This window comes from Centroberyx affinis, unplaced genomic scaffold (genome assembly GCF_046629955.1).
Source record: "Centroberyx affinis isolate AG114_WGS23_722 - 3 ecotype Tasmania unplaced genomic scaffold, CSIRO-AGI_Caff_v1 ptg001111l_1, whole genome shotgun sequence".
Classification (NCBI taxonomy): domain Eukaryota; kingdom Metazoa; phylum Chordata; class Actinopteri; order Beryciformes; family Berycidae; genus Centroberyx; species Centroberyx affinis.
The window spans coordinates 45,729-73,668 of NW_027279653.1; the positions used below are offsets into that span (position 1 = coordinate 45,729).

General features: G+C 41.6%; 4 protein-coding genes across 5 annotated transcripts in view; 2 read left to right on the forward strand and 2 right to left on the reverse strand.

Annotated features, from left to right (window-relative positions):
* Positions 1-4,700, forward strand: part of fancm (FA complementation group M) — a 47,127-nt gene extending 42,427 nt beyond the window's left edge. Inside the window, exons 17-25 of the mRNA XM_071523755.1 lie at positions 47-115; positions 327-450; positions 882-1,034; positions 1,318-1,424; positions 1,653-2,155; positions 2,244-2,337; positions 2,521-2,887; positions 3,369-3,663; positions 4,088-4,700. Coding sequence (XP_071379856.1) covers positions 47-115; positions 327-450; positions 882-1,034; positions 1,318-1,424; positions 1,653-2,155; positions 2,244-2,337; positions 2,521-2,887; positions 3,369-3,663; positions 4,088-4,214 — 1,839 coding nt within the window. The 3' untranslated portion in view covers positions 4,215-4,700. The remainder of the gene's footprint in view (positions 1-46; positions 116-326; positions 451-881; positions 1,035-1,317; positions 1,425-1,652; positions 2,156-2,243; positions 2,338-2,520; positions 2,888-3,368; positions 3,664-4,087) is intronic.
* A 424-nt stretch (positions 4,701-5,124) lies between these two features.
* slc25a29l (solute carrier family 25 member 29-like) lies at positions 5,125-13,746 on the reverse strand. 2 transcript variants are annotated; one of them, XM_071523748.1, is made up of 5 exons: positions 13,364-13,746; positions 10,619-11,437; positions 9,677-9,720; positions 9,305-9,388; positions 5,127-8,184 (listed from the first exon to the last, which is right to left on the reverse strand). In XM_071523748.1, the coding sequence occupies exon 5, from the start codon at positions 8,182-8,184 to the stop codon at positions 7,414-7,416; it is 771 nt and encodes a 256-aa protein (XP_071379849.1). In that variant the 5' UTR covers positions 9,305-9,388; positions 9,677-9,720; positions 10,619-11,437; positions 13,364-13,746; the 3' UTR covers positions 5,127-7,413. The 2 variants fall into 2 exon arrangements, with proteins under 2 accessions (XP_071379848.1, XP_071379849.1); XM_071523747.1 differs by lacking the exon at positions 9,677-9,720 and having other exon boundaries at positions 5,125-8,184; positions 11,394-11,437.
* Positions 13,747-16,567: 2,821 nt separating this feature from the next.
* slc25a47b (solute carrier family 25 member 47b) lies at positions 16,568-20,937 on the forward strand. Its single transcript, XM_071523749.1, has 6 exons — positions 16,568-16,846; positions 17,069-17,112; positions 17,219-17,290; positions 17,537-17,716; positions 18,296-18,563; positions 19,285-20,937. Exons 1-6 carry the CDS (start codon positions 16,810-16,812, stop codon positions 19,560-19,562), a joined length of 879 nt encoding a protein of 292 aa, XP_071379850.1. The 5' UTR covers positions 16,568-16,809; the 3' UTR covers positions 19,563-20,937.
* Positions 20,938-21,070: 133 nt separating this feature from the next.
* On the reverse strand, positions 21,071-27,241 carry LOC139647771 (tryptophan--tRNA ligase, cytoplasmic-like). Its single transcript, XM_071523745.1, has 10 exons — positions 27,014-27,241; positions 25,592-25,766; positions 25,330-25,438; positions 24,783-24,902; positions 24,350-24,532; positions 23,853-23,953; positions 23,498-23,610; positions 22,516-22,689; positions 22,222-22,362; positions 21,071-21,484 (listed from the first exon to the last, which is right to left on the reverse strand). Exons 1-10 carry the CDS (start codon positions 27,092-27,094, stop codon positions 21,326-21,328), a joined length of 1,356 nt encoding a protein of 451 aa, XP_071379846.1. The 5' UTR covers positions 27,095-27,241; the 3' UTR covers positions 21,071-21,325.
* Positions 27,242-27,940: the final 699 nt, after the last annotated feature.

The window sequence follows — 27,940 nt, forward strand, 5'->3', positions numbered from 1 at the left end:
ATGTGTGTATATACTGTACACATATAATATGTTTTGTCTTCGCTAGTCCAAGATCTTCAGTGATGTGGACTCTCCTCTGCTAGTGAACAGGAAAAATCCAGCTGCTCTTAATATAGTAAGATTTGCTTCATTCACATTATAGCATGTCATATGATTTAACTTAATCAGCACAGTTGATATGGTTGATATTGTTATTCTCTGCATTACTTGTGATGATTACTTGTGATGATTTCCATAAATCCTCATAATATAATAATATGCAGTACCATAAACCATCATAAGTGTGTAGAGTATTCGACTGATTTGTGTTTGTGATTGTTTTCCAGTCTGATGAAACGGAGGGGGAGGCTGTGTCTGATGATGACTTCCAGAATGACTCGGTGTCCATATGCAAACCCGCAGCACACAGACCTGTGAGGCAGCGAGTCCTCCAGGGCAAAGCCAAGGTCTGTCTGGCAACAGGTGGCCCTGCTGGATGCTGTGTGCTGAATCTGATTGATCTGATTTATTTCTTCGCTTTTTCATTTCACTGAACACAATTAAGGAAAACGTGTACAGCTCAGGTTATTGTTTGTTTCCGATTCCACTGAAATTTCCCTGCTTGGCCTAGATATTTTTCACTTAAGCCAGAGAGCGGTAACTGTGTCAGTATTTATCTTCTGCCACGACAAGAGCGTGGCAGGTACAGAAGTGGAATGTATATCATTTAATAGTCTTCACCACACGTCAGACATATTTAACATTTACCAAAGAAATGACATCTTCCTGCTTATATGAAAATGTCAATTTTGTATAAATGTCTGTCAGCTGCATGGACGCGCGTTCAGTATCCATTGACATTTTCCCATTGTTCCTTTGTCAGCGTGCCATATGCCGAGGAGGCCGTCACTTCCTGGATGACGAAGCGGAGCTGTCGGAGGAGGAGGAGGAGGAGGGTGCAGAGGTGTCGTCTGATGAAGAGGATGGGGAAGACCAGAACCGCTCTCTGGAAGGCTTTGTGGTGGACAACACACACTTATCCCAGGGACTCAACGGTAGAGCACCGAGCTTAACATGGGTTTTTCTCCACCATACCCAGCATCATCAAGTTTAGTTAACATTAAATTTGTTACATAGTGTTGTATGATACAGTATGCACTTCTTATTCATTTATGAGATGTTTATCTATGGCTCTGAGTGACTCTGACTCACACATGCAACAAAACCTGTGACGTTATCTTAGACTTTAATGAATTAGATGTAGGGCTTTAAGTATTTCATTTTGAGGCAGAGGGAATCCTGCCACTTTGTCTTCCTGTCTGTTCCTCTCTCTACCAGACTCAGAGATGCATGGGGTGTACATGAAGTCAGTGAGAAGCCCTGCACTCGCTGGCAAGTTCAAAATGGTCTACAAAAAGCACCACAACATGGACATCTTCTCCCAGGTACATGGAACGATCTATATTTTCGCTGTTACTCTTCGCTTAGCCGAATATGAAAAAGCCTCTCAGAGTTGATTTTGTCTGATTCATTTTGTTTACAACTCTTACGTATTTACAGATGATGTAAATAAACTTACAAAGAGACACAATATCAAGCGATTTAGTCAAGCTATGGTCTAAATCTTGACTTAAGTTCCGATTTATGTCCCTAACCTGAACCTTTGGTCCCAGGTGCCTGAGATGGATGAAACCTATGCAGAGGACAGCTTTGTGGTGGGCAGTGAGGTGGAGGAGCTGGGGAGCAGCGAGGAAGAGGTCGAAGAAGATGTCATTGAACTTATCCCCGAGGACTCGTATGTGGATGGCAGGAGGCAGTACGCCACCAGACGCAGAGCTTTTCTACACAAAGCCAGGGCAAAAGCCGGAGCCGGGGCTAGAGCTGGCGCTGAATCCCCGACAGAGCAGAGAGCTCCCCAACATACAGCTGGGGTGAAAACCAAGCGCTCCCGGATCATACGCATAAATGATTCCAGTGAGGAGGAGACGGAGGAATTTGTTAAACAGAGCGGTGTGATGACCAAAGAGGATGTTGCTGCCCCCGTCAGGCCAAAGGTGGTACAGCAGGACCCACAGCAGCAGAAAGCTCCCTCCTCCTCTTCGACAATTGCAGCAAAGGTCTCACTGCTGAGTAGGGGGCAGAGAGGATCAGCAAATGCGGACCAGCAAAATGAGAGGTAAATGAAATTCACATATGCACACACACACACACAAACACACACACTCATGCTCATCAACTAGTGCATTGTTTACTCTCTCCTGCAGGTGTCGCCAGAGGTTAGAAAACCAGGCTCTGCTGTCTGATGAGCTGGACTTTGAGGAGTCTGAGTCTTTGCTGACCTCCAGGAAACCACCACAGGTAAAAGGAAACAAGATAAGACATATACACACTTGTCTGTAGAGTCATACACTATCTCCAGAAGTAAGAGGTATTATGAAGGCACATAGATATTGTTATCGGTTGTGTTATTAAGCCAGATACTTAAGTGGTGTCATGAAAACTCAAAATTATCCAGATTTACGTTTGTTTTACTTTTTCCAGGCACAACCTTCAACCTCCTCCTCCTCCTCCTCAGTGCATCAGCCTCAGAAGGCCGTGGGACAAGATTCGTCTATAGGCGAGTCCCCTGCTCCATCTGGGCCCGTTTCTATTTTGGTGGATAGTCGTTGCCTCAGTAGCGGAGTGGAGCTGATGACCAGTCTGCGTCAGCGCCACGCCGCCACTGTCCACGTCTGCTCACTGGACGGCAGCTACTTCATCGTCAGCAACCGCATGGCGGTGGAGAGGCACAGCCAGTCAGATTTGGCCGCAATGCAGAACCGGAAGCGATTGGCGGAGAGGGTGAACAGCTTGCAGGGCCTGTTTGAGCGCGTCTGCCTGGTGGTGGAGAAGGACCGCACCAAGCCAGGTGTGTCAACCTGCTGATGAAGCTTTTCATGACAAATTTTAAGTCATATTTCCTTCATAATTGTCAAAACTGTCACCATTTATTTGTGGGTCTCATACTGTATATTTTGAAGGTATTTCCGTCAGGTTTATGTTTGCAAATCCTGTGACATATGGTGAATTTGTAGTGTGAATTGCATAAATTTACCACATTATGAATAGACTAGTGTGAATACAGGTATAGCATATTGGATATGATGTTCCAAATGATCTGTGAAGCTCTGCATCACAGGAATTCTCTCTCATGTTGATTTCCTCTCAGTAGCTAATTCCATGAGTTTACACATCATTAGTGACAAAGTACATGCTTAATAACCATAACCTTAATTTAAACCATACTATCATGTATTTTTAGTGCACAAATGTGAACATAGTAAGGCAGTCAGTTTGGTTTAGTCTGAGATCTATGTGTTAATTTTCTGATAATTGTCATGCTGTCCCAGGTGAGGCGTCACGTCCGTTCCAGCGAACACGTTACTACGACAGCACGGTGGCTGCGCTGGTGCGGACAGGGGTGCGTCTGCTGTGGAGCGACAGCCCTGAAGAGACCGCCTCCCTGCTGGCAGACCTGGCACGGCTGGAGCAGCGGAAAGGCCAGGGCATCGCTGTTCCCCTGGAGGTCAAAGGGCAGCACAGGCAGCAGGCACTGCAGTTCTACCTGACCCTGCCCTCAGTCAGCTACGTCCACGCCCTCAACATGAGCCACAACTTCAGCTCAGTTGCCCACCTCATAAACAGGTAAGGGAAATGTTTTCAGGGTGCGTTCACACCAAGCATGTTTGGAGCGGTTTATTCAACCTCTGAAGCGTTTACTCCTTTAGTTGCGTACCAAATAACAGCAACAAGACCTCCTGAAAACGTGGGTCTCAGTCCTCAAAGCAAACTGTAGTGCAGTTTGTTAGTGAGAACATAATCCAAACCAACTACAGGACATGACCCCAAATCGCTGATTCACACTATCAGCTATTTCTTCATGTGTTCTTAACTGAACACCAGAGAAGGTATACTACAGCAAAGAGTGCAGACAAGAACATCATGCTTAGCTAAAGTTAGAATCTGGTTTGTTTTAATAACATGTGGCCCAAAAGAAAATCTGTTTGGAGATTTCACTCCATTCTTTCCCCTCCTGTATTTACAACCTGTCCTCCTCCTCCCCCTGCAGCTCCATTGAAGCCCTGCAGAAGGGAGGGTGTATGAGTCGGTTCAGAGCGGAGGAGATCTACCGCTGCCTGCGCTACTCCTGCGACTCCTTCCTCTTGAACACATCTGTAGCAAGGAAGAGCAGCTAGCGGCGTGAATGAAAAGCCACTATGTGAATTCTACAAGTCTCAGTTACATTTCTCCCATTCATGCCTTGTATTCCTTATACTCCCTTTTTTCCCCTGCCCTCCTCCTGCCCTCAGTCTTCTTTCACTATCCATTCCTTTGCACTTCCATAGTCATAGGCATCCTACAAAGTGGCTTTATCTGATGTTGTACCTGAATGAAAGGGGACTCAGTATAATGGCTCAATTTTCTTGCACAATAAGTTAAAGGGGAATACCACGATACCATGTTATACCAAGGGTTGTTCCTATATAACATTTGTTTTATGTTGTATTTTATAACATGTAGGAATTTCTAAAGTGAGTAGTGTTTCCCTTAAAACTTGATGTACTGGCACTAATCCTGCCAGATAGTGTTAAGGCAATATGATTTAATGAAAATCCTTATAAGAAATCGATCAATTTTTTGATTGACACTTGAATAACTTATTACTGTTTTTGTTAAAATAATGGATCCATATGTTTGCTATCCTTGAATAAAAGACTAAATGTGTAATGTCAAATTCCTTTAATAAAACAGTACTATTTTTGTATTTGATTGTATTCTGAAGTCTTGTGTCCCACCTTGGTAAATTTGAGCGAACCTGTTCTACAGTCCCCAACCTGTGATATCAACCTATCACCACTAGAGGACAGCCTTTCATCTCATACATCACACAATGACAGAACCACATCATTTACTGTTATCTGCTAGTCAGAGTAAAACTGTAATGGAAAGGGGAGGGCCTGATTGATAAAGCTCTGGTGTTACGGTGTATTTTGCACCCATTTGGTGAGAGGAGGGAAAAGATTTCTTTAGTATAACAGCAGAGAGGGTCAGAGGGATCATGCTAGTGTTCATACCAGTAATCAAACCATGTCACAGGGTTATTAGTATTGTGTTAATTAAGCATCAGGGATCACCTCTTAGTACAAAAAATCAAATCATGTTGCTGGATTACTGGAGTTCTCCAGGGCCACTTGAATGATCTGGAAAATATCATGGAAACATAATTCATTTATCTGCTGGGTGGCTGATATTAAATTTTAAATCTCATAACAAATGCAGAACCTACTGTTGTAGTAGCACCATTACCAAGAAGCGCATCTTTCAGAAAAGTATGACAAAAAAATACTTTTATTTTACCATTCTTTGAAAGAACTACATACTCTACATGCTGCTTTGATGCAAAATTCTGTATATAAACAAGTACAGAACACACAAGCAACATTATCAGCAGCCCTTTTACAAAGACGTCAGCAATCATGTATCATCCAACCAGTACAGTCAGACCAAGCTAGACGAATTTAGAAAATGCACAACTGTTTGAAGGCTTGAATATATGTAACAGCGACAAACAGGGAAAGTACAGGATTGTATTAAGCTAATACAGCAGCCAACTGAGATTTCATAACTTTACACTTGCAAAAGAGAAGAGGATGAAATAGAGACACATGACACATATACAGGCAAAACACAGGGACAAATTTGCAGTGTAGACTTCGTATGTCTTTGTACAACTCACCATTTAGGTTACTAGACTGAGATGAAGGCTCATCATTTAGGGCATTAGATGAAGGTCATGCTGCATTTCACAGTTCATCTCCTTTACGTCAATGAATAGGGAGTTTATCTTGGAGCCCATCCAGTTTAACAAGCTAACCATTTCCTCTACACTGTAACAGAATCTGAAATGGGTGGGAATTTAAAATATAAAGAATTACATTAACTTAAAGTAACTGTAAAGTGAAAAATGAAATCCCCAAGCATTTTTCTTTTTAACCTTACAAGTGCTAATTGGATACAAGTATTCTAATGATTACCATAAGGTGCTTTCTTTGGACACAGTACAACATACAGAACAGTGTCTCAGATTTGGTTTTGGACAATGACTGTGTCAAAGGAATGTTGATTAAACGTTGCAGGGAAAAACGCAGCATCTAGTCAACAATTCATTTTTTCACGTGTGATCCAAATTATATCTGGATGAAGCATCTGCTTGCTTGGCCTACATCCAGGCTGAGCTGCAGTCAGTGTGGAGACTGCAACAGCCCATGTCTAACCCTGTAAATTTTTCCCATAAATTGCAGAATGGCAGATAATTAAACTTGACCAAGGACAAAAAGAAAAACGAGAAAGCCAAGCATAACCTTTCACTTGATTAAAAACTCACACACCTCTCAACAGGATCCACGCTAGAAGATCATAGTATTTTCTTGGATCACTAGTTTGAAGAATCCCTGGGACTCTGCAGTAACATGACTTTTCATAGGAAAGTTTCATTTCACTACATACAGTGTGTAACCTCAGAAAAAGCCATAAATACATATAAATACAACAATATCTACATACATGTACTGTACATGTATAAGGCTGCCTTTGTAACCATTACGATGAAGACTTTGACATGCTGTGTTCACACTATGCAGTGGTAAATGGTAGGAAGACGACTTGACCTGGACGAGGCACCTTGGAGAAAATATAATGGAGCGTTCAACTGCTTCAAACTCATGTCAAAGAACAATGTTAATCTTAACCTCGCATTGAAGTTTGCAAAGAGGAAAAGTACAAATGTTTCAGCATTCACAACACTGAAGGTTTGTACTCTTCCTCTTGGTAATAAAAACAGGCATCTTTATGAATTCTGGACAAATACTCCTTCATGGCATGAACACAGCATTAAAGACCAAGTGTTCCTTTGACTTTTAACTCTTAGGGGTTAGCCAGGCAGTGTAATTTTATCCGTTACTGTAACAGGTACAGTAAATGTTGTGGTAACCGTCAATTTTCCTAAATGACTTAAAACTAAACAAACAAAAAAAAAACCTGCTCTGTACAAAACCAATGACTTTTAAAAGAGACCATATTTACAAGTGCAGCTTTCATCTAAAAATATATATTATTTAAATAATAGCTTCCTAATGGACTGAAGCTACTACAAGTGGTCACTTGGCAGAAGCTCCAAGGATCGAGTCTCCTTGGACAGATACCTAGAATCAGTTCACCTTTCCCATACTGTGGAAACCGATAAACAGATCATAGATCTGCATGAAGCTGCAACTTCCCTCTATACTTCCTCACAGCCGTCAAAGCCATGCGAGGCAAAACCGATCTGCTGATGGCTGCATTACTGCTCACTGCCGCGCAGAGGACTCCACCACTAACATGGGATCCTAAACCAGGTTACATGCTGGTTGGCTGTGCCTGTGGCTGCAGAGGCTGCAGCGGGACGGCCTGTGGCTCACAGTCCTGCATGCCGCTCCCTTCCCCCTCCCGCATGTACAGTAAGAACAGAGTCACGGTGGCAAATGTGGTGGCATTCACCGGGAATGCGCGGAGCAAAGTGGACGTCAGCCCACGCGTGAACACCCTCCACCCTTCCTTCTGTAAGCTCTGCCTGACACAGTCCATGATGCCGCTGTACTGATTGACCCCGCCGACCCCGTCCGCCTGGAGACGGGACTTGATCACATCCACGGGATAGGTGGAGAGCCAGGAAGCGATACCGGACATTCCACCGGCAAACAACAGCTTGGGGATCATGTAAGGGTCCTCTGGCTCGCAGCCCAACGAGCGTGTCAAAGTGTCGTAAGCCAGGAAGTACACGCCGAAACCCGGCGTCTCGCGGATCAGCGTGGTCACCATGCCGCGATTGATACCTCGGATTCCCTCCTTCTTGTAGATTCTCACCAGACAGTCCAGGGAGTTCTTATACAGCTTCCTCTTGGACTTCTTTTCCCCGGTTCCTTGCATCTGCATGCGCGTCTTGGCCAGCTCCATGGGGCAGCAGATGACGCACTGGATGGTTCCAGCGGAGGCTCCGGCAAGGAACTGGTTGAGCGGTGTGTCACGGCCCAGCATGCGCATGGCGTTGCCCTGAACGCCAAACACTATGGCGTTGATGAAGGTCAGCCCCATCATTGGAGAGCCGATGCCTTTGTACAGACCAAGCATCTATGGAAACAGAAAGACATGTATTAGCAGGATGGGTGAGGGCATGTTCAGACACACATACTCAGCGTGGGGACAAGTAAATAGATACAAAGTACTTCAATCAACTAAAAAAGAAGAGGGGAGTTCAAATGAGAGACAGACAGTAAGAATACTAGATTAGGTTTGTGTGTGTGTGTGTGTGTGTATGCATGTATATATTTGTGTTCTAACAATGTGCAGTGTGTCCACAGCAGTTGATGACATCATCCCATCTAAATACTCTTGTCATTAGTGTGTGTTGGAAAACGTAAAACTTAAACATCTCAAAAACTGTAAAAAAGGAAGGCCTACAAAAGTGATAGCACACTTCTATGTAACATAAAAACTGCAGGAGGATGCGGTGACAAAAAACTGTCCAAAATAGTAGTGTAGTAGTGTAATTGTAGTGTGCTCACCATGCAATCACAGTTACAAGAGAAGCAGACCAGAGAGAAAGTTAGAAGATGTGAAAAGTATGAATGGAATGGTATTTCACGTTTATCTTGAAGGTGGAATGAAGTCAAATTACTTTCTATGGCCTTAAAGCTATCAGAGGCAGCAGTGGAATGCTCAAACTCAAGTATAACATGTAGAGATATTTTTCTCTAGCCTCACTCACACAGAAATCACTCAACACTTCAACACTGTACTGTGGGATTCAATATCATCCTATACCTCTATGTGAAAGAGCCTCAATAAATTCACTCCCAGAGACCATGCTCCACTCGGCTCAAATGGCAAAATGTCCAAAGCTTAATTTAGCCCACGCAGGAAAAAGGTACCGGGTGACCCTGGCAAGCTGATATGTCCCCCCAGCCCCCCATGTTAGGAACAGGCTGGCTGATCTTAGGCTGACGCCTGTGTTAAAAGACGGGAATGTAACTGAACACTTTAATTAGCGCACAGTCCATTCTGCTCAATGTTCATGCCAAGACACACGTGGCGAAAACTACATGGTACATGTTACTTGCTTCACAGCGCAGATATTTTTTAAATGGTAACCAAATAAATACTCATTTGCTTTATATTCAAACCAGCACAACATGAACAGCCATACACAAGAAACACAGAGGCCTAGGCCTGAGAAGACATATTTGCTTACCGACTCCTGGCGTACAATGGACTGGAAGCAGTGGAATGTCCCACGGTATAGAGGTTTGTCCACATTCTGAACTTGAAGTCTCACCTGAGGGTGAAAGTCTTCATGTTAGTCCTTTACAAGAGTAATAGACATTCCTACAAGACCAAAGAGGACTACAACAACTACAAACCACATATTGTAATACAGGTAAAAAGCAAACAAACAAGCATCAGTGCTTTGAAATGGGCTCTTTGAGGAGAAAGGGTGTTAGGGGTGCAACACAGAAGGAGGAAAAATGAAATGGTAACAAGACAAATCGTCTTCGGTGCTTTATATTTCTATAGCTCAAGACAGGACATTGGGTGAGAGAAAGAAGACCTGGACCGTACTTACTAGGTCACATATCCGTGGAGAGGTTGTATATTTCTCTCTCCCATCTACAACAAAGTGACACTGTTGCTGTTAAAGACAGCCTCCCCCAGCCCCCAACACACACCAGCTCAGGGAGAAATGACATTGAAAGCAAGGTAGAAAAGAGCTTCAACCAAAATTGCTCCAAAGCGAATGCTGCCATTTCACACAATATTTAAAACCGATCTGGCCTATTCAAACAAATGAAGTGAATGATTTATGAGGGCAAAATTAATGCAAAATATCTAAGGTGTGTATTAACTGCAAGATGAAATAATATTACAAGAACGTAACTTGTGATTCTCTCCTTTAACCTGAGCTACAAGGTACAAGATAACTTAAAGCTGCACTAGGCAATTTCACACATTCGTGGTCGTGAATGGCAGCGAGGGGGCGAGGGGTAACCGTTTCAATTTTGAGTCACGTTTCAATTTGCCATAAATCATGTAATGTGATGTGAGTGCACTGCCCACTCCTCAAACCTAATTTTCTTAGTTCCTAGTGGCTGGTGAGGGTGAATTTGGTGAAGAAAATCTAAGTGATGGGCGCAATTTTCCTTCTATGGAGCGCTCGCTCGCTGCTGTTTAGAAGCAGGTTTTGAATTCCGCTGGTAAGTTTCAATTCGTCACTTCCAGTGTGCAGAGAAGATGTCCCACCAGTTACCATACTCGACAATATATTAATAATAGTTTGGGCAAATAGGGTGAATCTATGGTGGCTCAATTAGTAGGGATGGGGATTGTCGCTGTGCCACTTCATGATTTAGACTTATAAGACTGGTGTAGGTTTACATAAAATATTGCCTTGGACTGATAAGACGGGTGTATGTTTACATAAAATCCTGCCTAGTGCAGCTTTAACAAGCAGGTCTAATTACTTAGGACACAAATATTAGCCAATGGAGTAAAACAACATAGACTCTACCTCAATACATAGTTGAGTTTCCACAACCTGCTTAGTGCTTACCACACTTCCTGTAACTCTGCTGTTAGTCAAAATGAGAATGTAAGTGAAATGTAGAACAACTGACTACCACATGTTGCGTGGCAAAGGGGTAATAACTGAAGCCAATGCCCCAATATAGCCTATTATAAGTGACAAATTCATTGAAAACCAGAGGTTGTGAATACATGCATGGCGTTTTTCTGAACTTCAATGTGCGCTGCTAACAAGAAAAACATACAAGCAACTAACTAATTAGCCTGCAAACATTCCTAACCTGTTTGGTAATGGCCAACATTATTAAGAAGCTGAAGCTATCCCTTGTGCAATCCGTAAGAGGTGTTAATCATCTACTCTATATATGTTAATTTTTCTATTTAGTTATCATACTGTGCTGACAGATACTGACATTTAAGGGGCATGGTGATGACAAATTTTGAAATGATCTCAATTATACCACGTTACCAAAATAGAATACACTAAATGTCCAACAGAAAGTATGACTCATAATCTACTGGGGTTAAAACAAAAATATATGGTTGTAACAGTTTCACAAACAACTTAGCCTAACAATCATATAGTAAAGAGAGGGGGCTCATGCCTCTTGCTCAATTATCTGGTTCATACCTCTCTAGGTCATCTGAATTCAAACTCAGGCTGCCAACCCGGTGGTCCGACTTACAAAATCTGATAGCTAAGCACTGACTAATCTCGTTGCCCAACATGAGTAAATAATGATGATGGTGCAGAAACCCACCTTTACAGTGTCAAAAGGGTGTCCAACCAAAACACCAGCAGCACCTGAAAAAGAAGTTAGAAATGTCAGATGTGACAGAAGCAGGGTTTAAAAATCTGATTAATGAACTAATCTCAATTACATTAATTTGTTCAGCTAAAAAATGTGGTGTAGTCCTGATGGAATAAGCCTTGGATATACAGCCATATAAGCCTACATACATTAGATATCCTAAATATTCATCCATTGCGGTGATATGTTGGAAACGCTATTTGAACGTGCACCTGGTGAGAGGATGATTTAAGATAAAGTGCTTCATCATGCAAGAACAAACAGCCCACCCACCCCGAGGCTGACAGAGTAATCAGCTGGTCACTGCACTGTGCCCAGTGACGAAAGCCTAACAGTGTCCTGTCCTTGACCTACGCCAGCAAGAGGGAAAAGCATTATACAACAACTAACTTCTGACCAAGCAAGTAATGTTATGAGCCAAGAGGGGAAAAAAACCCTGAATACCAGCGGTAGCAGCGGATATACAGGACAGGGCATAATGTTGGAGGTTGACGGCTGCTGAATTTCTCTGTGGAGGTGTGTGTACTAAAAGGTGAACATATTCTGTCCAAGTAAAATATCTATATTTCCCAGTTCTGCAGGTGAAAAAAAGCAGATTCTGTAGCTCCATGGGTAGAGCATGGCATTAAAAATGTATGCTCTCATGGTGGTGTTAGGTGCTTTGGATTAAAGCATCTATCGAATGCCATATGGTAATAAACAAAAAAATATACAAAAAAACACCACGTTTGCCCACTCAGTCTTTATCATTACTGATATAGTAATGTATGAAAACAATACCATACAAAAAGCTTTTCAACAAAGTTATTTTAAGGATGATGTAGCACTATTGCATACTCTTATCATAATAGTGTACTAGCCTGCAGCTTATGACTGAGAATCACAACCAGACTTTAAGTACTCCTCCTAGTATTACTGCAGTGTGACCAGCATGCATTGGGGAAGCCATGGGCATGCATGAATCAATGAGTTATAATGAAATAGTCTCCATCTAAAAAATAATGCAGGTTTTAGCCTACTGGTGCTTAGCTTATATGTCCACATGCTTATATTGTAATATAAGCATGTGGACAAACCCAGCTCCATCTCTGTGGCCCTTATATCGTGGGAATGACAAATTACTAGAAAAATCTCCTTACATGGGGATCTCTCAGACAAAACCTTGAGGTCATGTGGTTTAAAGTGTGTCTGGGTCCTTGACATGATAAAGTTTGGGAATACCTGGCTTAGTGCACAGACAAAACAGCTGACAAGATTCCCAAGGGTTAGGCTTCAGCAGACCTTGACTGACTACTGCCCTTGTTCAAACATGAATGCATGAACTTATCTGATTATACTTTAATGAGTCAGTCCACATGATACTCTCAAATGTGTAATGATGACCACAATAAGCGTGATGATGACTACAATAGGCGTGGGTTGTTGTTTTTTTCCACAAAGCAGGTTTAGAAAGTTAGCTAAATAACTGAAAAAAGATTATGCTTTATCCTGGTGATACTGACTCTGTAAAACAAAACTATAATATTAGGTTTAGGAATATGATTCAGTTGTGCATGTTGATGAATGCTAATAATACCCACACAACACAAAAGAGGCACCACTCCCCAGTATGAGCATAAGGTATGGAATGTAACTTCACACACCTCGAGGCTAGATCTAGGATTTACAAATAGTGAAGTAAGTAAGTGTGCAAATTCACAAACTTCTTTTTTTTCCCCCACCCTGACTTGTTGGTAAATACTGAGACGTGGCACCGGGCGTGTGTGCAGCCGACAAATCACTCTAGCCACGCGTTGCTCGAGAATGAAAAAATACAAACCGGCTAATGCTAATGCTAGTTGGTTGCTAGTTTCTTGCATTAAGTTTAGCTCGGTTAACCTGGCTAACTTGGCTAGCTAACATCAATACCAACTACTTACCTCCCACGCACCCCGCAGCGAAGTCCAATGCCATTCCCTCAAAAAATCTAGCGGTTTAAATTTGCCAAGCTAACTTGAAGGCCAGCCAACGTTATTCACAAGCTCTCAGCGATTACTTTGCTTTAAATTCTGGCTCGGAGTCTGTCTAAAATATTTACATAAAAACCCGGCTTGGTGTTGAGCCAAGCTGGTCTTTTCAGTATCCTCCTTAGGGCTTTACAACTTGCTGATGCTGTGCTAACGTAAGATAACTCCCCCAAGACTAAATGGTAATCGCACGGACTCGTAGCTGGCGAAGTGAACCGGACAGATAAGACGCTTTATTTTGCTGATGTGTCCTCGGTTCTACACTAGATCTGTTCTTTACCCCAAACCTTTCTATTTCTGTGCCGCCAGAGGAGGAGGAGGGGAGTAGGGAGTTCAAAGTGAAAAAGAAGTGTGTTTGCCCTTTTAGAGGAAGCCCAATCGGATCACTTGGGACTAGACAACTCCCCCAGCTGGTACTGTCCGCCCCTCTCACTCATTGGCTCCCGGATAGAGCATGAGAGTATAAGGTTATACTACATTACTCCCATGCATGAGAGTGGCATTCAAAGTTCCTCACAGCTATGCCTCCTCATCATCAAAATCAACAGTATCATCACCTTGCACGACTCTCCAACTGAGATATTTAATCTAAAAACAGCGGGGATTTAAAGGGGAATAGCAGTCAATTTAAGAATACATGTAGGCTAAAGTAGTGAAGTAGGTTTAGGACTGTCTGACATGAAAGAGATTAGTACCAGCAAATATTGCATGCGAATTGCCTAAATATGAATTTCTCATGCTGTAATTGAACCATTGAATTACAAAATATGACTAAATTAATTCAAAAATTGAATTAGTAAGGCTTAATTTGAACGTGAATGCAATGGCTTTACATTGAATGTGATTATGATTGATTTTAACTATTCACTATAATTTCAGATTGTTTGTTTTTATTTTTTTAGTTCAGATTGAGCTTCCTGAGACACACATCCAGGCACAAGTGACTTGTGCTCCTCGAGTGTGACTGGAAGGAAGCCACCTCCTCCAAGTCTGACAACTTTGGGCCCGCCCCACTCTTCACTTAGCCCGCCACAAGCCATGTGGCACTGTGGCTTGCTAATCTGCTCAGCCAGTGATTGTGCCTTATCCTCCCTGCACCCCAGCACCACCAGCCCGTCCCACTACCCTGCTGCTCCATCACTGCCACCCAGGTGAGGAGTTAGAGCAGCATCAGCCCCAGGGTGCTCAGAGCCTGTGCCAGTCAGCTAGCGGAGGTTTTCCAGCTCCTCTTCAGAAGCAGGTCCTGCAGCACCTCAGACCCCTGGTGAAGGACTCTCTGGAACACCTCAAATTTGCATCCATTTTTTTGACTTCTCTAGTAGTTTCAACACCATCCAGCCCCTCCTACTTGGGTAGAAACATGTGGACAATGCCATGGTTTCCTGGATTATGATCTATTTAACTGACAGGATGCAGTTTGTCTTCAGTGTGTCAGACATGCTGCAGAGCACATGGGGGTGCCCCGGGGGACTGTAGCCTACTAGAGCTGGGCAATATTCAATATTATTGTTTATCATCTTTCAATAGAATCACATGATGAAATAATGATATTGAATTAGTGTGATATGCGATTCTGTTGCCTAAATTAATCATAAACAGCAAATACTAATTAAAAGCTCTCACAAAATGAGATCTGAAACAAATTAGGGACTATTGATGAATGATTCGATTATTTAATGTGTTATCTGTGAAAACCTCATAACTCCAGCATTTGTGATTTTCATGCGATTCTCCAGCCTCTTGGGATGATAAAACGCTTTCAAAACCCATTGGATAATGTCAGAAATGCACTGTCATTAAGCTAAAAACAAGGCTGGGTTCACATCAGCAAACTGAACTGGACTGATAACACAGAGGTACAAGAGTAGACTGTTCTCCTTGAGGAGGCTCAGGTCTTTCAACATATGCAACAGACGACTCAACAAGTTCTACCAATCACTGGTGGCCAGCAGCAGTGCACTATTATGCGGTAGTGGGCTGGGGAGGCAACTCTATCCTAGACACCTCCCACCCCCTCTGTGGTGAGCTGATGCAGCTACCGATCATCTTCAGCCTCCATCTCATCCTACCAAGGCAAAACATAGTGACTGACAGCCGTTAGACTGTACAATGCTTCCTCTCCAAACAAACTATCCTGGATTGCTCTCTGCATTCCTAGAACTAATCTACACATATTAAGTCATTACACATTTCCGTATATTTCATTGCACATGAGTCAGCACATTATGACAATTTTCCTGTTCCATGTCCTGACAATAGAGTGGTACCGTGAACATATAAATAATTAACATGCATTTTTGCAATCTGCCATTTTCCTGTACATTCAGTATGGTACCTCTGTCCTGGAGCTTTTGTAAAAGGGAACAGCTAGTAATGTACATATCTGAATGGCACCTTCTGTACATATATTATATATATTATCTGTAAAGTGAATATCATAAGGTTTAGATTTTTTTTGTGTTAGTCTACACGCCAGTTTCTGTATGGCCTTCTGTCGACTTGTTAATGTGAATATTCAGATTTGCACATCATGTATATTACTGTTAATTCACATACTAGCTTCTTCAGGTTTCACTTGTCTCTCTTTTTTGTAGTACTCTGCATATATCAACAAGTACTTAATTTTCTTAATGGTTGCATTATTTCATACAAATGGACTATGGACTAATATGGACTATGCAAGCATGCATATAGTCCATATTTCTTTTGAATACTGATATGCATAGCTTGCCCTCTTCGTGTTTAGGCCTGTCTGTCTGTGTGTGTGTGTGTGTGTGTGAGAGAGAGAGAGAGAGAGAGAGAGAGTGACAAAGAGAGAGAGAGGAGCGTGTGACATGTTAAACATGACATGTGACCTCTCGTAGTCTCGTATATTTGCGCACATTTGTTTTAATGTGCATTTCCATTAACTTCCACATTTTGGTTATTGTTTGGGACAACAATAAATTGAGATAGATAACGTTAACTCACTCCAATGACTGTTGTTTCACCACGAACCAAAAATAGCGTAACACAACACCGTGTGCACGTTCATGCACGTTTTGATGTTTGACAGATTACGTCAGAGAGGAATTTCTGTCACGTAACACAGCCGGAGAGCGGCGGTGCTGTGGGTCATTCACGTTCATTTTAACCTCTGGAATAACCTTTAGTAGATATTTTCTAACTAAACAAATGATATATTGACGGTTATTTTCTGTGCAAATACATGGATTGTATTGGTTAATGTTTATGAGGTCGGAATTTGAGCTGTTCAGCAACACTGGCTGGCTTGCTAGCTCGCTAGTTAATGTCAGGCTAGCACCTTCCTACCGGCTGAATGAATTACTAACGCATGCTCCAAATCAGAAGAGGAAAGTATGCATTTCGCGGATTTCGTTGCTGGTTCTGTAGGAGGTAAACGACTTTTACATTTGTGTTATAAAAATGGTGGCCAGTTATAGAAAAAAATCATAGTTTTTCATTTTACCGGTAGCCATATTAGAGTATTATTCACCATTCACAACTGTACTGTCGCTGTTTTTTGGGGAGCCTTCCCTCTCCCCTCTGTCCTCTGTGGGTTAGTATTGTTTTTTCATCTGACGCTCAGCTCATCTGATCTGATCCGTGTGTTTGCAGGGGCCTGTGGTGTGGCTGTCGGGTACCCTTTGGACACAGTGAAGGTATGGTACAGTATGTACAGTATGTCCCTGCAGTGAGCAGCCTGATGAGTCATAGATCCTGGAAATTTCAGTCACCAACGGTTTCTCCCCTCAATAACCTTTATAGGTGAGGATTCAAACCCAGAGCAAGTACAGGGGAGTTTGGCACTGTATCCGCTCTACCTGCAAGAATGAAGGGGTGAGTGTCTCACACATGGTCAGCATCACCTGATTTTTCACCTTTGTGGCATAGTTTGGACTTTGTGTGTCTCTGCAGTATTGGTCAATAGTCATCATTGTGCTTATCTCTGTGTGCCCTGAATACCCCCCTCAAAAATACACACACAGAATAAGATATTAGCGTTGGAGACTAAGGAAGCCTAGTCTCCAACGCTAATATCTTATTCTTTGTGAGTCCACTGTGCCTAACCCTGTCCTCCCTTAGGTGAATGGCTTCTACAAGGGCATGTCAATGCCGGTCACAACAGTGTCCCTCAGCTCCTCTGTGGTGTTTGGGACCTACAGGAATGTCCTTCAGTGCCTCCGTCAACGACATGGGAGTCCTGACGCCAAGCCTGCCAAGCTGGACATCTTCCTCTCAGGCCTGGCTGGAGGAGTTGCACAGGTATAGTTTAACTTCTGCTGAGTAGGATAACACTGTCACACAAACACTGGCACCCTGATGACTTATATTTAGTAGTAGCTGATATTAGAGCAATGCAGTTATTCAAAGGAGTTTACCTGAGAATGGCACAGTTTCTTGTTTTTTTTTAATTTTCACAAAAAAATGTCTAATGTACAAGCTGAATAAATCTCTTACCACATAAAACCACTGCAAAGTCTATTTACATAATTGTCTTTGCTGTTGCATTGTTTACATCAATTTTGCAGCATAACTTGTCTCATGCAAAGCACATGCACTTTCATTTTTACAACATCTCCCTCCTTTGAATGGCAGAAGCTAGTTTTTAGTTGGCTGCTTGTCCACCAAGTAGAAACAACCAAAATCAAGAGGACCTAATTCACACCTTCGCACAGGCAAAAGATTTGTTCTACCTCACCTCTGTGTTCTTGGTTTTACAATCTTCCCCTAATTTGCTCACCAATGTTACAATTTTCAACACATCTTTAACTGTCAATTAAGTCTCTATTTTCAAACATCTCTCTCGCTCTCTCCCTCCCTCCCTCCACATCTTCTCATCAGGTATCAGTCATGTCCCCAGCTGACATAGTGAAGGTGCGTCTGCAGTGCCAGATGGTTCCCTATCAGGGGTCGTCAGCAGAGGCCCCAAAGCCAAAGTACCGTGGCCCCATCCACTGTCTGCTCACCATCGCCCGTGAGGAAGGGGTTCTGGGGCTGTACAAGGGAGCCCAGGCCCTGGCACTGAGAGATGGACCCTCCTTCGCCACCTACTTTACTACCTATAATATCATCTGTGAACAGCTGTCGACCCCAGGCCAGACCCAGCCAGGTAAATCTGAACACAGCTTATGAGATTTGAAGGAAAAATCCACCATAAAACACTGTTAAAAACAGCTATTGGCAATGTACTTTCCTTGCCTGGGTCCATTTTGTTGTTGTTTGTTGTGTATTTTTCTTATTTCCATGGACAATTGGGGTGGATAATTGAACATTTTTCAACTATCTAAAACATCCACGGAAACATCAGGTTTTGTTGTCAGCCCCTCAGAATCATAGAGCAAGGGCTTCACCATTTTGCACCGACGTTCAACAACCATACAGCGAGAAATCCATACTAGAGGAGGCAGAGCTGCCAATTTCTCCACAGACAGTAGCCTCAATAGACCAGAATGCAATGCAGCCACAAGACATGTGTTCATAAGTATGCATTTTGCATAAGGGGTGTGAATCTCACTTTTTCTTGACCAGAGAAACTCTCCCTCTCCAATAACTATCGATATTGCTTTCTCCACCTACATGGGTTGTGTGAAAGGCATTCTGGGAAATGTAGGAAATCACTAACAGAAGTAGAACTTGACAAGGCAAGTTAAGGGGAATTGGGTGCAACAAAAAAGGTAAATCACAACCATTTCATCACAAAATAACTCCTGGAATGCATTGAACGTCACAGATTGATAATATATAACAGTGTATTTGAGGGTGGAATTTTCCGTTTCATATGAAATACATGTTGAATCCTACATATTAAAAATAACGTCCTCTCCTTACAGAGTGGAAAGTGGTGTTACTGGCAGGAGGCCTGTCGGGGATGTGCGGCTGGTGTATCGGAACGCCCATGGACCTGATCAAAGCTCGTCTGCAGATGGACTGGATGGGTGAGCGGAGATACCGAGGCTTTTTTCACTGCATCACAGACAGCGTGCGCTCGGAGGGGCCCACTGTCCTCTTCAAGGGACTGACTCTCAACTGCATCCGTGCCTTCCCCGTCAACATGGCGGTGTTCACCATGTACGAAGTAGTGATTCGCCTCCTTAAACCCTCAGCGTAACTTCACTTACGGTACAGATTTTTTTCCACTTATGCTGTATCTCTATACTGCGAGTGGATCATTTTTGTTTGGATATGCTCTAGGTTCATCTCACTTTCCACCTTCACTGGAGGGAAATCTCTCATGAAAGGATGGATACGGTTTGAGAAAATTCAAACAAAGCCCTAAATTATGTAAAATCTGCAGAGGCATGCTTTAGAACATTCCCAAAGTATTGTCCTGAGAGGTGGTGCTCATTTTAAAATTTTAATATACAGTATGTGTGTGTAAAATGAAGTTTTCTAAGGAAGTAAATTTTATTCTAATAGAATTTAGAATATTCTAAAGAATATTTTCTGACGCAGTTTTTTTCAAGACTGTTATCGGTCTCTATGGACCAGCGTGTGAAACTGATTTTTTTTTTTCTGATGCTGCTATGTGTTTCAGATAATGCTAAAGTATTTAAAATAATGTGAATAATTACTTTACTTGAAATGTGAATATATTTAGAGCTCCCAAAAAAATGAGTTCTTAACAGAATACACAAAGTACTACAGTATATCTGTTCAGAAGTGTTGTAGGGAGACTTTCTTCTCTAATAATGTCACATTCCTCTCATTACATAAAAACAGTACTGATAAGTCATTAATGGACCAGGATTAGCACATGTTCTCTGTAAAACATGCTGTATGTCAGTGGAAAGGTTGGATTAACAATGTATTAATCATAGAATATAACAAATTCTTTCAGTGGTGATGTCTTTTAATTTTCTTTTTTGCAGTGAAACTATATTCCATGTTTTAGAAACAGCCTATTTGTCATTATTGTCCAAAAATGCCTTTGCAAGACATTTCCCTCTCAGGGTTCTGTATTGTTTTGTAAAACTGTTAACATTACTCACTTTTTGTGTCAGGCAGCAGATAGAACTACTGTTTTCTCTTCTCTTGGGGCCATCTGTACTTGAAACTGGACATCATTTTGTGTTACTGAACTCAGTATTATTTTTGCAACCTACCTCTATGAAATAACATCTTTTTTTTTCTTTATCTTTATTACCGCCTTACAATTCAATTTTCAATATCTTACACTGAAATGCACCTGAATCAGATATCTCAGCCTGAGACTCGGCTGCATTATATTATCTCCCGTTTAATGGAATATGAGGCCACTGTCTGTCTTCATTATCAAATGAGCAAACCATTTCATGAGGACTTTGCAATAATTTTCTCATTGATTTTGAATAACAATCCTGTCATTTGTCATTTTGTGTGATATTTTAGGAGAAATTAGCACCTTTGCTGTGTGAATGTATGAATATGAATGGAATATAATATTAAGTTATAACTTGCACAGGCATTTCTGTAGCATTGAGAGTAAATTAAAAGAATTAGTGGTTTCATTATTGAATAAAATGTGTGCAATCACAAGGTAAGAGTTGTTTGTTTGTTTTTATTCAAGTGCAGTTTTGTTAAAATTGAATAAGACTTCTCACTTTCCGCACAGGAATAGATTTAATCAGTATCTAGAAAATGGCCCCACACATACACCGTTTTATTTATGTAACAAAAATATAAGCACACACAATTTAACACACCATGCTTAGCCTAACAATAAATTGCAAACCATGGTTTGAAGAAATTGCATCTGAATTTTTACCAAACCTCAAGTAAATCGTATTGTAAACTATATTTATTGAATCCAAATGATAAAAGCCTGACTCACAATCGTACTTACATTCAGACTAACCGCATGATAAACTTTGACAGCTCAAATGCTGAAGCAGGCTAGAAGTTGACCTTTAGAGGCCTGGGGGTCATGAACTGTTTCACCATCTCATCTGTGACTTGTTTGCGTTTCTCTTGATGCTCGGCAATCATCGGCTGCAGAGTCTCAATCAAAATCTTCTTCAGCTCTCCTGTCAGCATAGCTCCACTGGTGTAGTCCTGTAGAGAGAGGAGGAGGGAAAGATGGAGAGGAGGATGAGACGGCAGAATAGTGGAAAAGACAGACAGAAAGGGAGAGAATATAGAGTGGAGTAGAGAACCAGAAAAATGAATAAACAAAATGTGGATGGCAGAGATTTCTAAAGAAACGATAACGCTTCAAAGAGTCTGCATGGTAGGACATGTTTAAGAAATTTGACATGGCAGTAATATTGTTCCTCTTCAAAGATTCACAGCACAAAGACAGGAATTTCTATAATCTTTAACTTCACTGTGTTGGGGTCAGTTATTCTTTATCTGTGCCTGAGTCATTCTGTATGTTTGCAATGTTGTGGTTAATGTTTCATAAGTTTCTTGTTCTGGTTCTTGTAGTCCATTCACAGGTAATGAAAGCACACACTTTGTTGCGACTGGCCCAACACTTTCTACCATACAGGAGAATTAAATAGGATGTGTTTGTATGTTCAATCTATTGTATGTTTACCCTCTTTCCTGAACCCCGACACATAAACAGTCATTCCTGTCCTGTCCTGGTATCCAGGCCTTCTCAACTATATCCAGTTCATTTGTGTTCCCTGTCTCTACTCTGTCTCATCTCATCCCATCATTCTCCCTCTCCACTTATCCATCATTCGAGGCAGTTTCTATTTTCATCCCATTTCACTCCCATTTTCCCTCTCGTCTCCTCATCCCCTCCTCTAACTTCCCTCCTGTCTCACAGTGCGCCTCTCTCCCACCTGTCTGATCTTCTCCAGCTGTTCGTCGTCCTCCAGGAAGAAGGTCAGGTACATGAAGGAGACGTCAATGTCCGGGTTACCGCCGTGCTTCCTGTGCTCTTCCAATGTGTCCTTCCCTCCGGAGAATGCATGACAGTTCACCTGGGTGCAATGACAAAACATCATTAGAAATATTTCACACACCTTGGGAGCAGATACATCCACTCTTTCATTTTCCAGGTTTTGCAGTCTGTTCGGCACCTATTGTCGAGGATTGGATGCATGTGTTTTCGTCCTTTTCTAAGCATGTTTCACCTTGTCTTTGATCTGCTTGGGTGTGTCGGTGAGGAAGATGGAGGAGTTGGGGTCACTGGCGCTCATCTTGGTCTGAGCCCCCTGCAGGGCGGGGAAGAAGGTGGAGTGCAGCAGGGCCGGCTTGGGGTAACCGATTCTGGGAGCTACGTCACGGGTCATCCTGAAGTAGGGGTCCTGGGAGAGGCGGAGGGACAGAGACAAGTCAGAGTCTGTTTTCATCATTTTCATTGTACTTGGATTACCTTACCAATATAAGAGTATCTGGGTTGACATTGCCATGGATACACTAAAATCCTTCATATAAAATCCTGAGTGGGACTGGCACTTAAAAACTGAATACTGTGAATTTAATGAGATTATGGTGACATTTCGGGTTTGCACACTCAAAAGGATGTCAGAGTCAAAGACTATGCAAAAATAATTAATTGCAAGGAGGAAAAGAGTGCAAGTTTTTCAGTAATCAAGCCATCCAATAGCCTTGGCTACTCCCGAACTACTTTCAGTTAAATTTCACTAAAAAAGAAAACATCTGTGGGTGATCTAGAAAATATACAGATCCATGAAGTGTTTTTCCATTATTTAAGGTAGGAAACATATGATTAGTGTTGAGATTATTCTGAATTGATTGACTGAATGTTAAACTATGAATTCTCATTTTCCTTTATATAGTGAAACTATATAAAGTATAGTAGTGAAACTATAGTAGTGAAACTATAGTGACTACTATAGTGAAACTATATAAAGGCTGTAGTATCTTAAAATATTAGACACTGCCGATGGCTTGACCACTTTGTACTGTCTTCCTCTTTGACGCTAAAACAATTACTTCTGCATCATCTATTGTATGTGGAAACCCTTTGAATACAAAAACCTTGAATTCTGAACCGCTCCATTTGGTGGTACACAGTAATTTGAGTCTAGACTGCAGTGAATATGGATGAATGTTAATCATTCGATAGTAACATGGCGGTGTTGTCCTGACCTGGTCTATGGCGCAGGGGATGAGACAGGGGACGTCTGTTCTGCCTCTGAAGATCTGAGGGAAAGAGTTACTGAAGGACGGAGCTGCCTGGATGGCTGGGAAGCTGATCTTTCCTGGAGAAGGAGGAGAGAGAACAGCTGTTACTGACTTCCATTTGAAAAGATGCCCAGAAACTGCTGTCATGTTCCTCAGAACTTTATGGAGAATGTAAGACAAACACGACAGTCCAAAACCAAATATCAGCCAAGTATTTTGCTTCCTATTAACTGTTTCTCCAGCACTTCTGTTCTTTACACTAAGGATGAAAATGAATTACTAATGAATGATAAACCCCTTAAGTATTTGTCTGTCTCACCAATGCTGTCACTGTCTGTAAAGCCAAAGATGCCTTTGACTTGGTTGAAAGTCACATGCTTCTGGATCTTTACCACATTGCTGTAGAAATCCCGGGATGAACTGGGGAGAAAAGAAAACATGAGAAAATAAGTTCAACAAAAATCAATTATTCACAATTAAACAGAAATAACCTTAATATGGGATATAAGTGACAACCACACAGAGAGGATGGTACTATATCACCGCTTAGTGGGGAATGAGTGAACTGACATATAACAGAAAAGTCTATGGAAAAAGTATAGAAGGACCCTGTGTTCTCTGTCCCAAACTGCTGGAATCCCACTCAAGATGCAGTCAGGGTCACCCATGTATTTAAGTAGTGGGCTATTATCAATGTATAGCACCATCACCATCAATCTAATCAAGCTATATAGTATAATAGTAGTGTCACACAGGGTTAGTCAATAGCTCTGTATGAGTTTGAATCAGTGTTCAAACTGAGGATGAGTGTTTTACCCCATGTAGTCGAGGTCAGAGAAGATGAAGGTCTTGTTGACGTCGAAGCCGCAGGCGATGATGTCCTTGGCGTTCTCCTCAGCGTAGTGGTGGCACTCCTCTAGTGTTAGGTCCTTCCACAGGTACTTCTCATCGTCCGTCATCTGGATCACCAGGGGGATGTCAAACACATCCTGCAGCCACCTGGGACAAGGCACAACCATGATGAAGCCTACACAAACACTCTGATTACAAAGCATATAGACATATAACTTCAAGTCATGCTCTCTTGTTGCAACTTTGAATTCTACATCCATTTTCTTTCTGTATTTTACATTCCGTTTTCAAGTCAAGCTTATTTCTGTTTCACTACAACATCTGACTGACAAAAGATCAATTTGGCTTTTATTTATCCATGTCTGTAATACTCATAAACTTCAGAGAGGAGGCTCACTTGGTGAAGATGAAGGGGATGAGGTGTCCAACGTGCATGGCCTCTGAGGATGGCCCTCTGCCTGTGTAAAGGTAGAAGCACTTGTCCTTCTCATACGCATCCAGCACCTGATGCACATCTCTGCAGACAGCAACAAGAACAGAGAGAGAGAGAGAGAAAGAGGGAGAGAGAGAGAGAGAGAGAGAGAGAGATGCAATTTCCCATAAAAGTGTTATAGGGAAGATCTACTTATCATTACTCATACTAACACTCTCACTCTTTCTCAATCATTTGCTCTGATGGGTACACACACACACACACACACACACACACACACTTTACAACACTCTGTTAATTCCAGCAGCACTGAATGTTGCTTTCATTTCAAGGAAATAAACCTAATGACACCCACTTTCATGAGAATCATGAGTGATGACATTTGTACTCATCCTTTCCTCAGCTGCTGACCCATAGGTCAGCCTCACTGAGGAGCCCTGCCCATTCATAAAAAGAAGAAGTCATGAAGGGGACTGATGAAATATGTGCTGTCATTTCCTCAGCTGCTGACCTGTGGGAGAAGAAGATTCCTCTTCGAAGGAAGCGGTGAGGTTTCTGTCCCGAGACTTTCTCCACTCTGTCCACCAGCTCCTTGTCAATTTTACTGCTTCCAAACCTCACTGAGGAGACACACACAGACATATGATATAATAATAACCAGCTGTAGAAATGATGTAAATGATGTTTAATTTATGCTTCACACTGAAGAATTATCTTTCATGTTTGGTGGTGAAGAAAAAATGCTTCTCATTAAAAGTTTGTTTGTCTGTTACCTATGAGTTTGTCATAGTCGACTCCCTTGGCGCTGCTAGTGGAAACGTTCCATGGGTCAACTGTGTCTTCGTCATCAGCAGCGGGCGGACATCCTGCTTTGTAGTCCTCACCTGTCATCTGTTTGTAGTCCACCTTCAGCTTTTGTAGCAACTGGACGGCAGCATCGATTTCCGTCTGCAAAGGAAGACACTGCTGTTAGATATCAGGAGGATTGCATCACATTTCAAGTGGTTTCTGTAGCAATGGCTGCCACAGCTGAACAGGTTGCCAACTTCCTTTCCTCAGTCAGAAACCTTTGTAGTTTCATTTTCATAGTTTCTTTTTTTTGTCATTCATAAATGCAAATTGAGAAATAGTCATATTTATCAACTAAATTGCACGTCACTTTACCTTTTTCTTTTGTGGAAAATGTAAAAGTTATTTCTTTTTCAGTTATTTTTTACCGTGGTAAAGATAGCATGATATTTGATATTCGTTTGACATTCAAATTCAAACAGAGGATTTCACAAGACTATGTCTAGATAAAAATAAAAAAAAACTACTGTATTTAGACTGGTCCAACCTGGGCTAAATTGTAAATGAGTCCCTAAAGATCATTTAAGACCCTTTTCCAGATTTAACAAATAGATAAAAAAGATTCACAAACGTGGAAAGGGGTTTAAAACAATCTTTAGGCTCTCACTGACAATTTAGCCCAGGTTGGACTTGTGAAATTTGAATGTCAAACGAGTATCAAATATCATGCTATATTTACCGCTATTTTTTTACCGCTATCTTTACCGTTATTTTTAATGTATTATTTATCAGTATTGCTGTTCTTGATGAAGATGTATTGAAAGCTGAGGTAAACCATTCGACAGTTTCATCAGAAAAGGTCTCAAAGTATTTTTTTTTTTAAGTTTTGGCAAGTAGCACATTAAATTAACAAAGGGCCATGCACAAGTATTGGAATCGGTCCTGACAATATTGCTATATACGTGTAACTCTGAACCTGAACAGAGCACAATCTGTGTATGAGGAAGAGTCTGAGCCAAATCAGTCAACACTTGCATCATATGGATGAGGCAGGCTGCGCTAAAAGCCAGACTTCCTTTACAGAAAAAAAAGAAGAAAACAACCAAGTGACCAGAATAAATATTAGAAGGATACTATGTACATATGGTGATACCAATAAATATCATAAAGTAGCCTACGATAAGACCACTTGACTAAACTATCAACTGACTACTGAGTACCACATCACTCTGATGTGCGTCACTTTTCGCTGAGGTTTTTGTACCTGCAGTAATATCGAAAGTGAAATAGCACATACCGGAGCCATCAGTTCAACTATCTTTTTGTTTGCTGTAGGCTACGTGGCTTTAAAAAAAAAAAAAAAAAACGTCTACGCAGTTTATAATATTGACTCCAGAAGTACTTACTTTATCAGCCTTTGCCGTTTCCAGAGCTTTGACTTGGACCTCTTGGGTTTCCAGTTTCTGGTAAAGCTCCATCACACTCATCAAGCCTCTGTCTCGTCCACTCGACAGTCTGAGTTTTTACCAGATGATGATGCAATGCCCTCTTTCCTTCAGTAACCAATAGGCTGCTATGCAGATCTGTACCAGGAGAAGTTCAGTGGCCTTATGACTAAAATGAAACCAATTACCATTGCCAACTTATGAAGAAGCCCATCAGTTCCCGCCCCTCCTCCCCTCCCCGCCCCGTCATCATCACCACCCACCCACACGCAATCACCGTCAGTCTACCCTCTATGGATGGACTGATTGGCTCGAATAAAATTCCAAATAAATTCCCCAAACAAGGGAACCAGTAAACACGTAATGAAGTATACATTTTTCAGTTTTTAATAATGATAGTGATTTAATCATGAATTTGAAAGATTTGTCCTTCTCCTTTCAAAGTATCTTGCTGAAGGGAGCCATTGTTGATTTTACTTTTAAATAATATTTACTCCTATCATAGTTTGTGAAATGTGTAGTGTCCGTTTATGACTGTAAATCATATCTACAGGGTTCTTAGTATTTAGATTGACTACTGGACTGACTGCTTAGAGAATCGACTACTTAGAGAATGCATCTGATGAGCCAAAGTTAGGTGGGGTGAAACTCAAATTTCTATAGGTGTTTCAATAATATATCCCAATTTATTGATCTTTTTTGTTATTGGAGTCAAACATGATTACTTCTGAAGCAGTTTTCTTAACACTGCCTTGTGTGCTCCCAGTCATAAAGAAAATATATCTACACCCCATTTAATAACATATGCAGTCACCTTTGAGAATTCCTGGTGCTCAAATTATGCCTCATTTACAGAAGTGTCTTGAATGATAATCCTGTAATTTGGTG

Bases quoted from the DNA above. Each gene is read 5' to 3' on its own strand.
- slc25a29l (XM_071523747.1), bottom strand. From the start codon at position 13,397: ATGGCATTGGACTTCGCTGCGGGGTGCGTGGGAG. The intron at 11,438-13,363 runs GTAAGTAGTTGG...CTTCTTTTTCAG, and splicing joins CGCTGCGGGGTGCGTGGGAG to GTGCTGCTGGTGTTTTGGTT. The intron at 9,389-11,393 runs GTGGGTTTCTGC...TTTCACCCTCAG, and splicing joins ACCCTTTTGACACTGTAAAG to GTGAGACTTCAAGTTCAGAA.
- slc25a47b (XM_071523749.1), top strand. From the start codon at position 16,810: ATGCATTTCGCGGATTTCGTTGCTGGTTCTGTAGGAG. The intron at 17,291-17,536 runs GTGAGTGTCTCA...GTCCTCCCTTAG, and splicing joins CTACCTGCAAGAATGAAGGG to GTGAATGGCTTCTACAAGGG. The intron at 17,717-18,295 runs GTATAGTTTAAC...TCTTCTCATCAG, and splicing joins TGGCTGGAGGAGTTGCACAG to GTATCAGTCATGTCCCCAGC.
- LOC139647771 (XM_071523745.1), bottom strand. From the start codon at position 27,094: ATGAGTGTGATGGAGCTTTACCAGAAACTGGAAACCCAAGAGGTCCAA. The intron at 25,767-27,013 runs GTAAGTACTTCT...CTTCCTTTGCAG, and splicing joins AAACGGCAAAGGCTGATAAA to ACGGAAATCGATGCTGCCGT. The intron at 23,954-24,349 runs GTAAAACACTCA...TTTTCTCCCCAG, and splicing joins TCTGACCTCGACTACATGGG to TTCATCCCGGGATTTCTACA.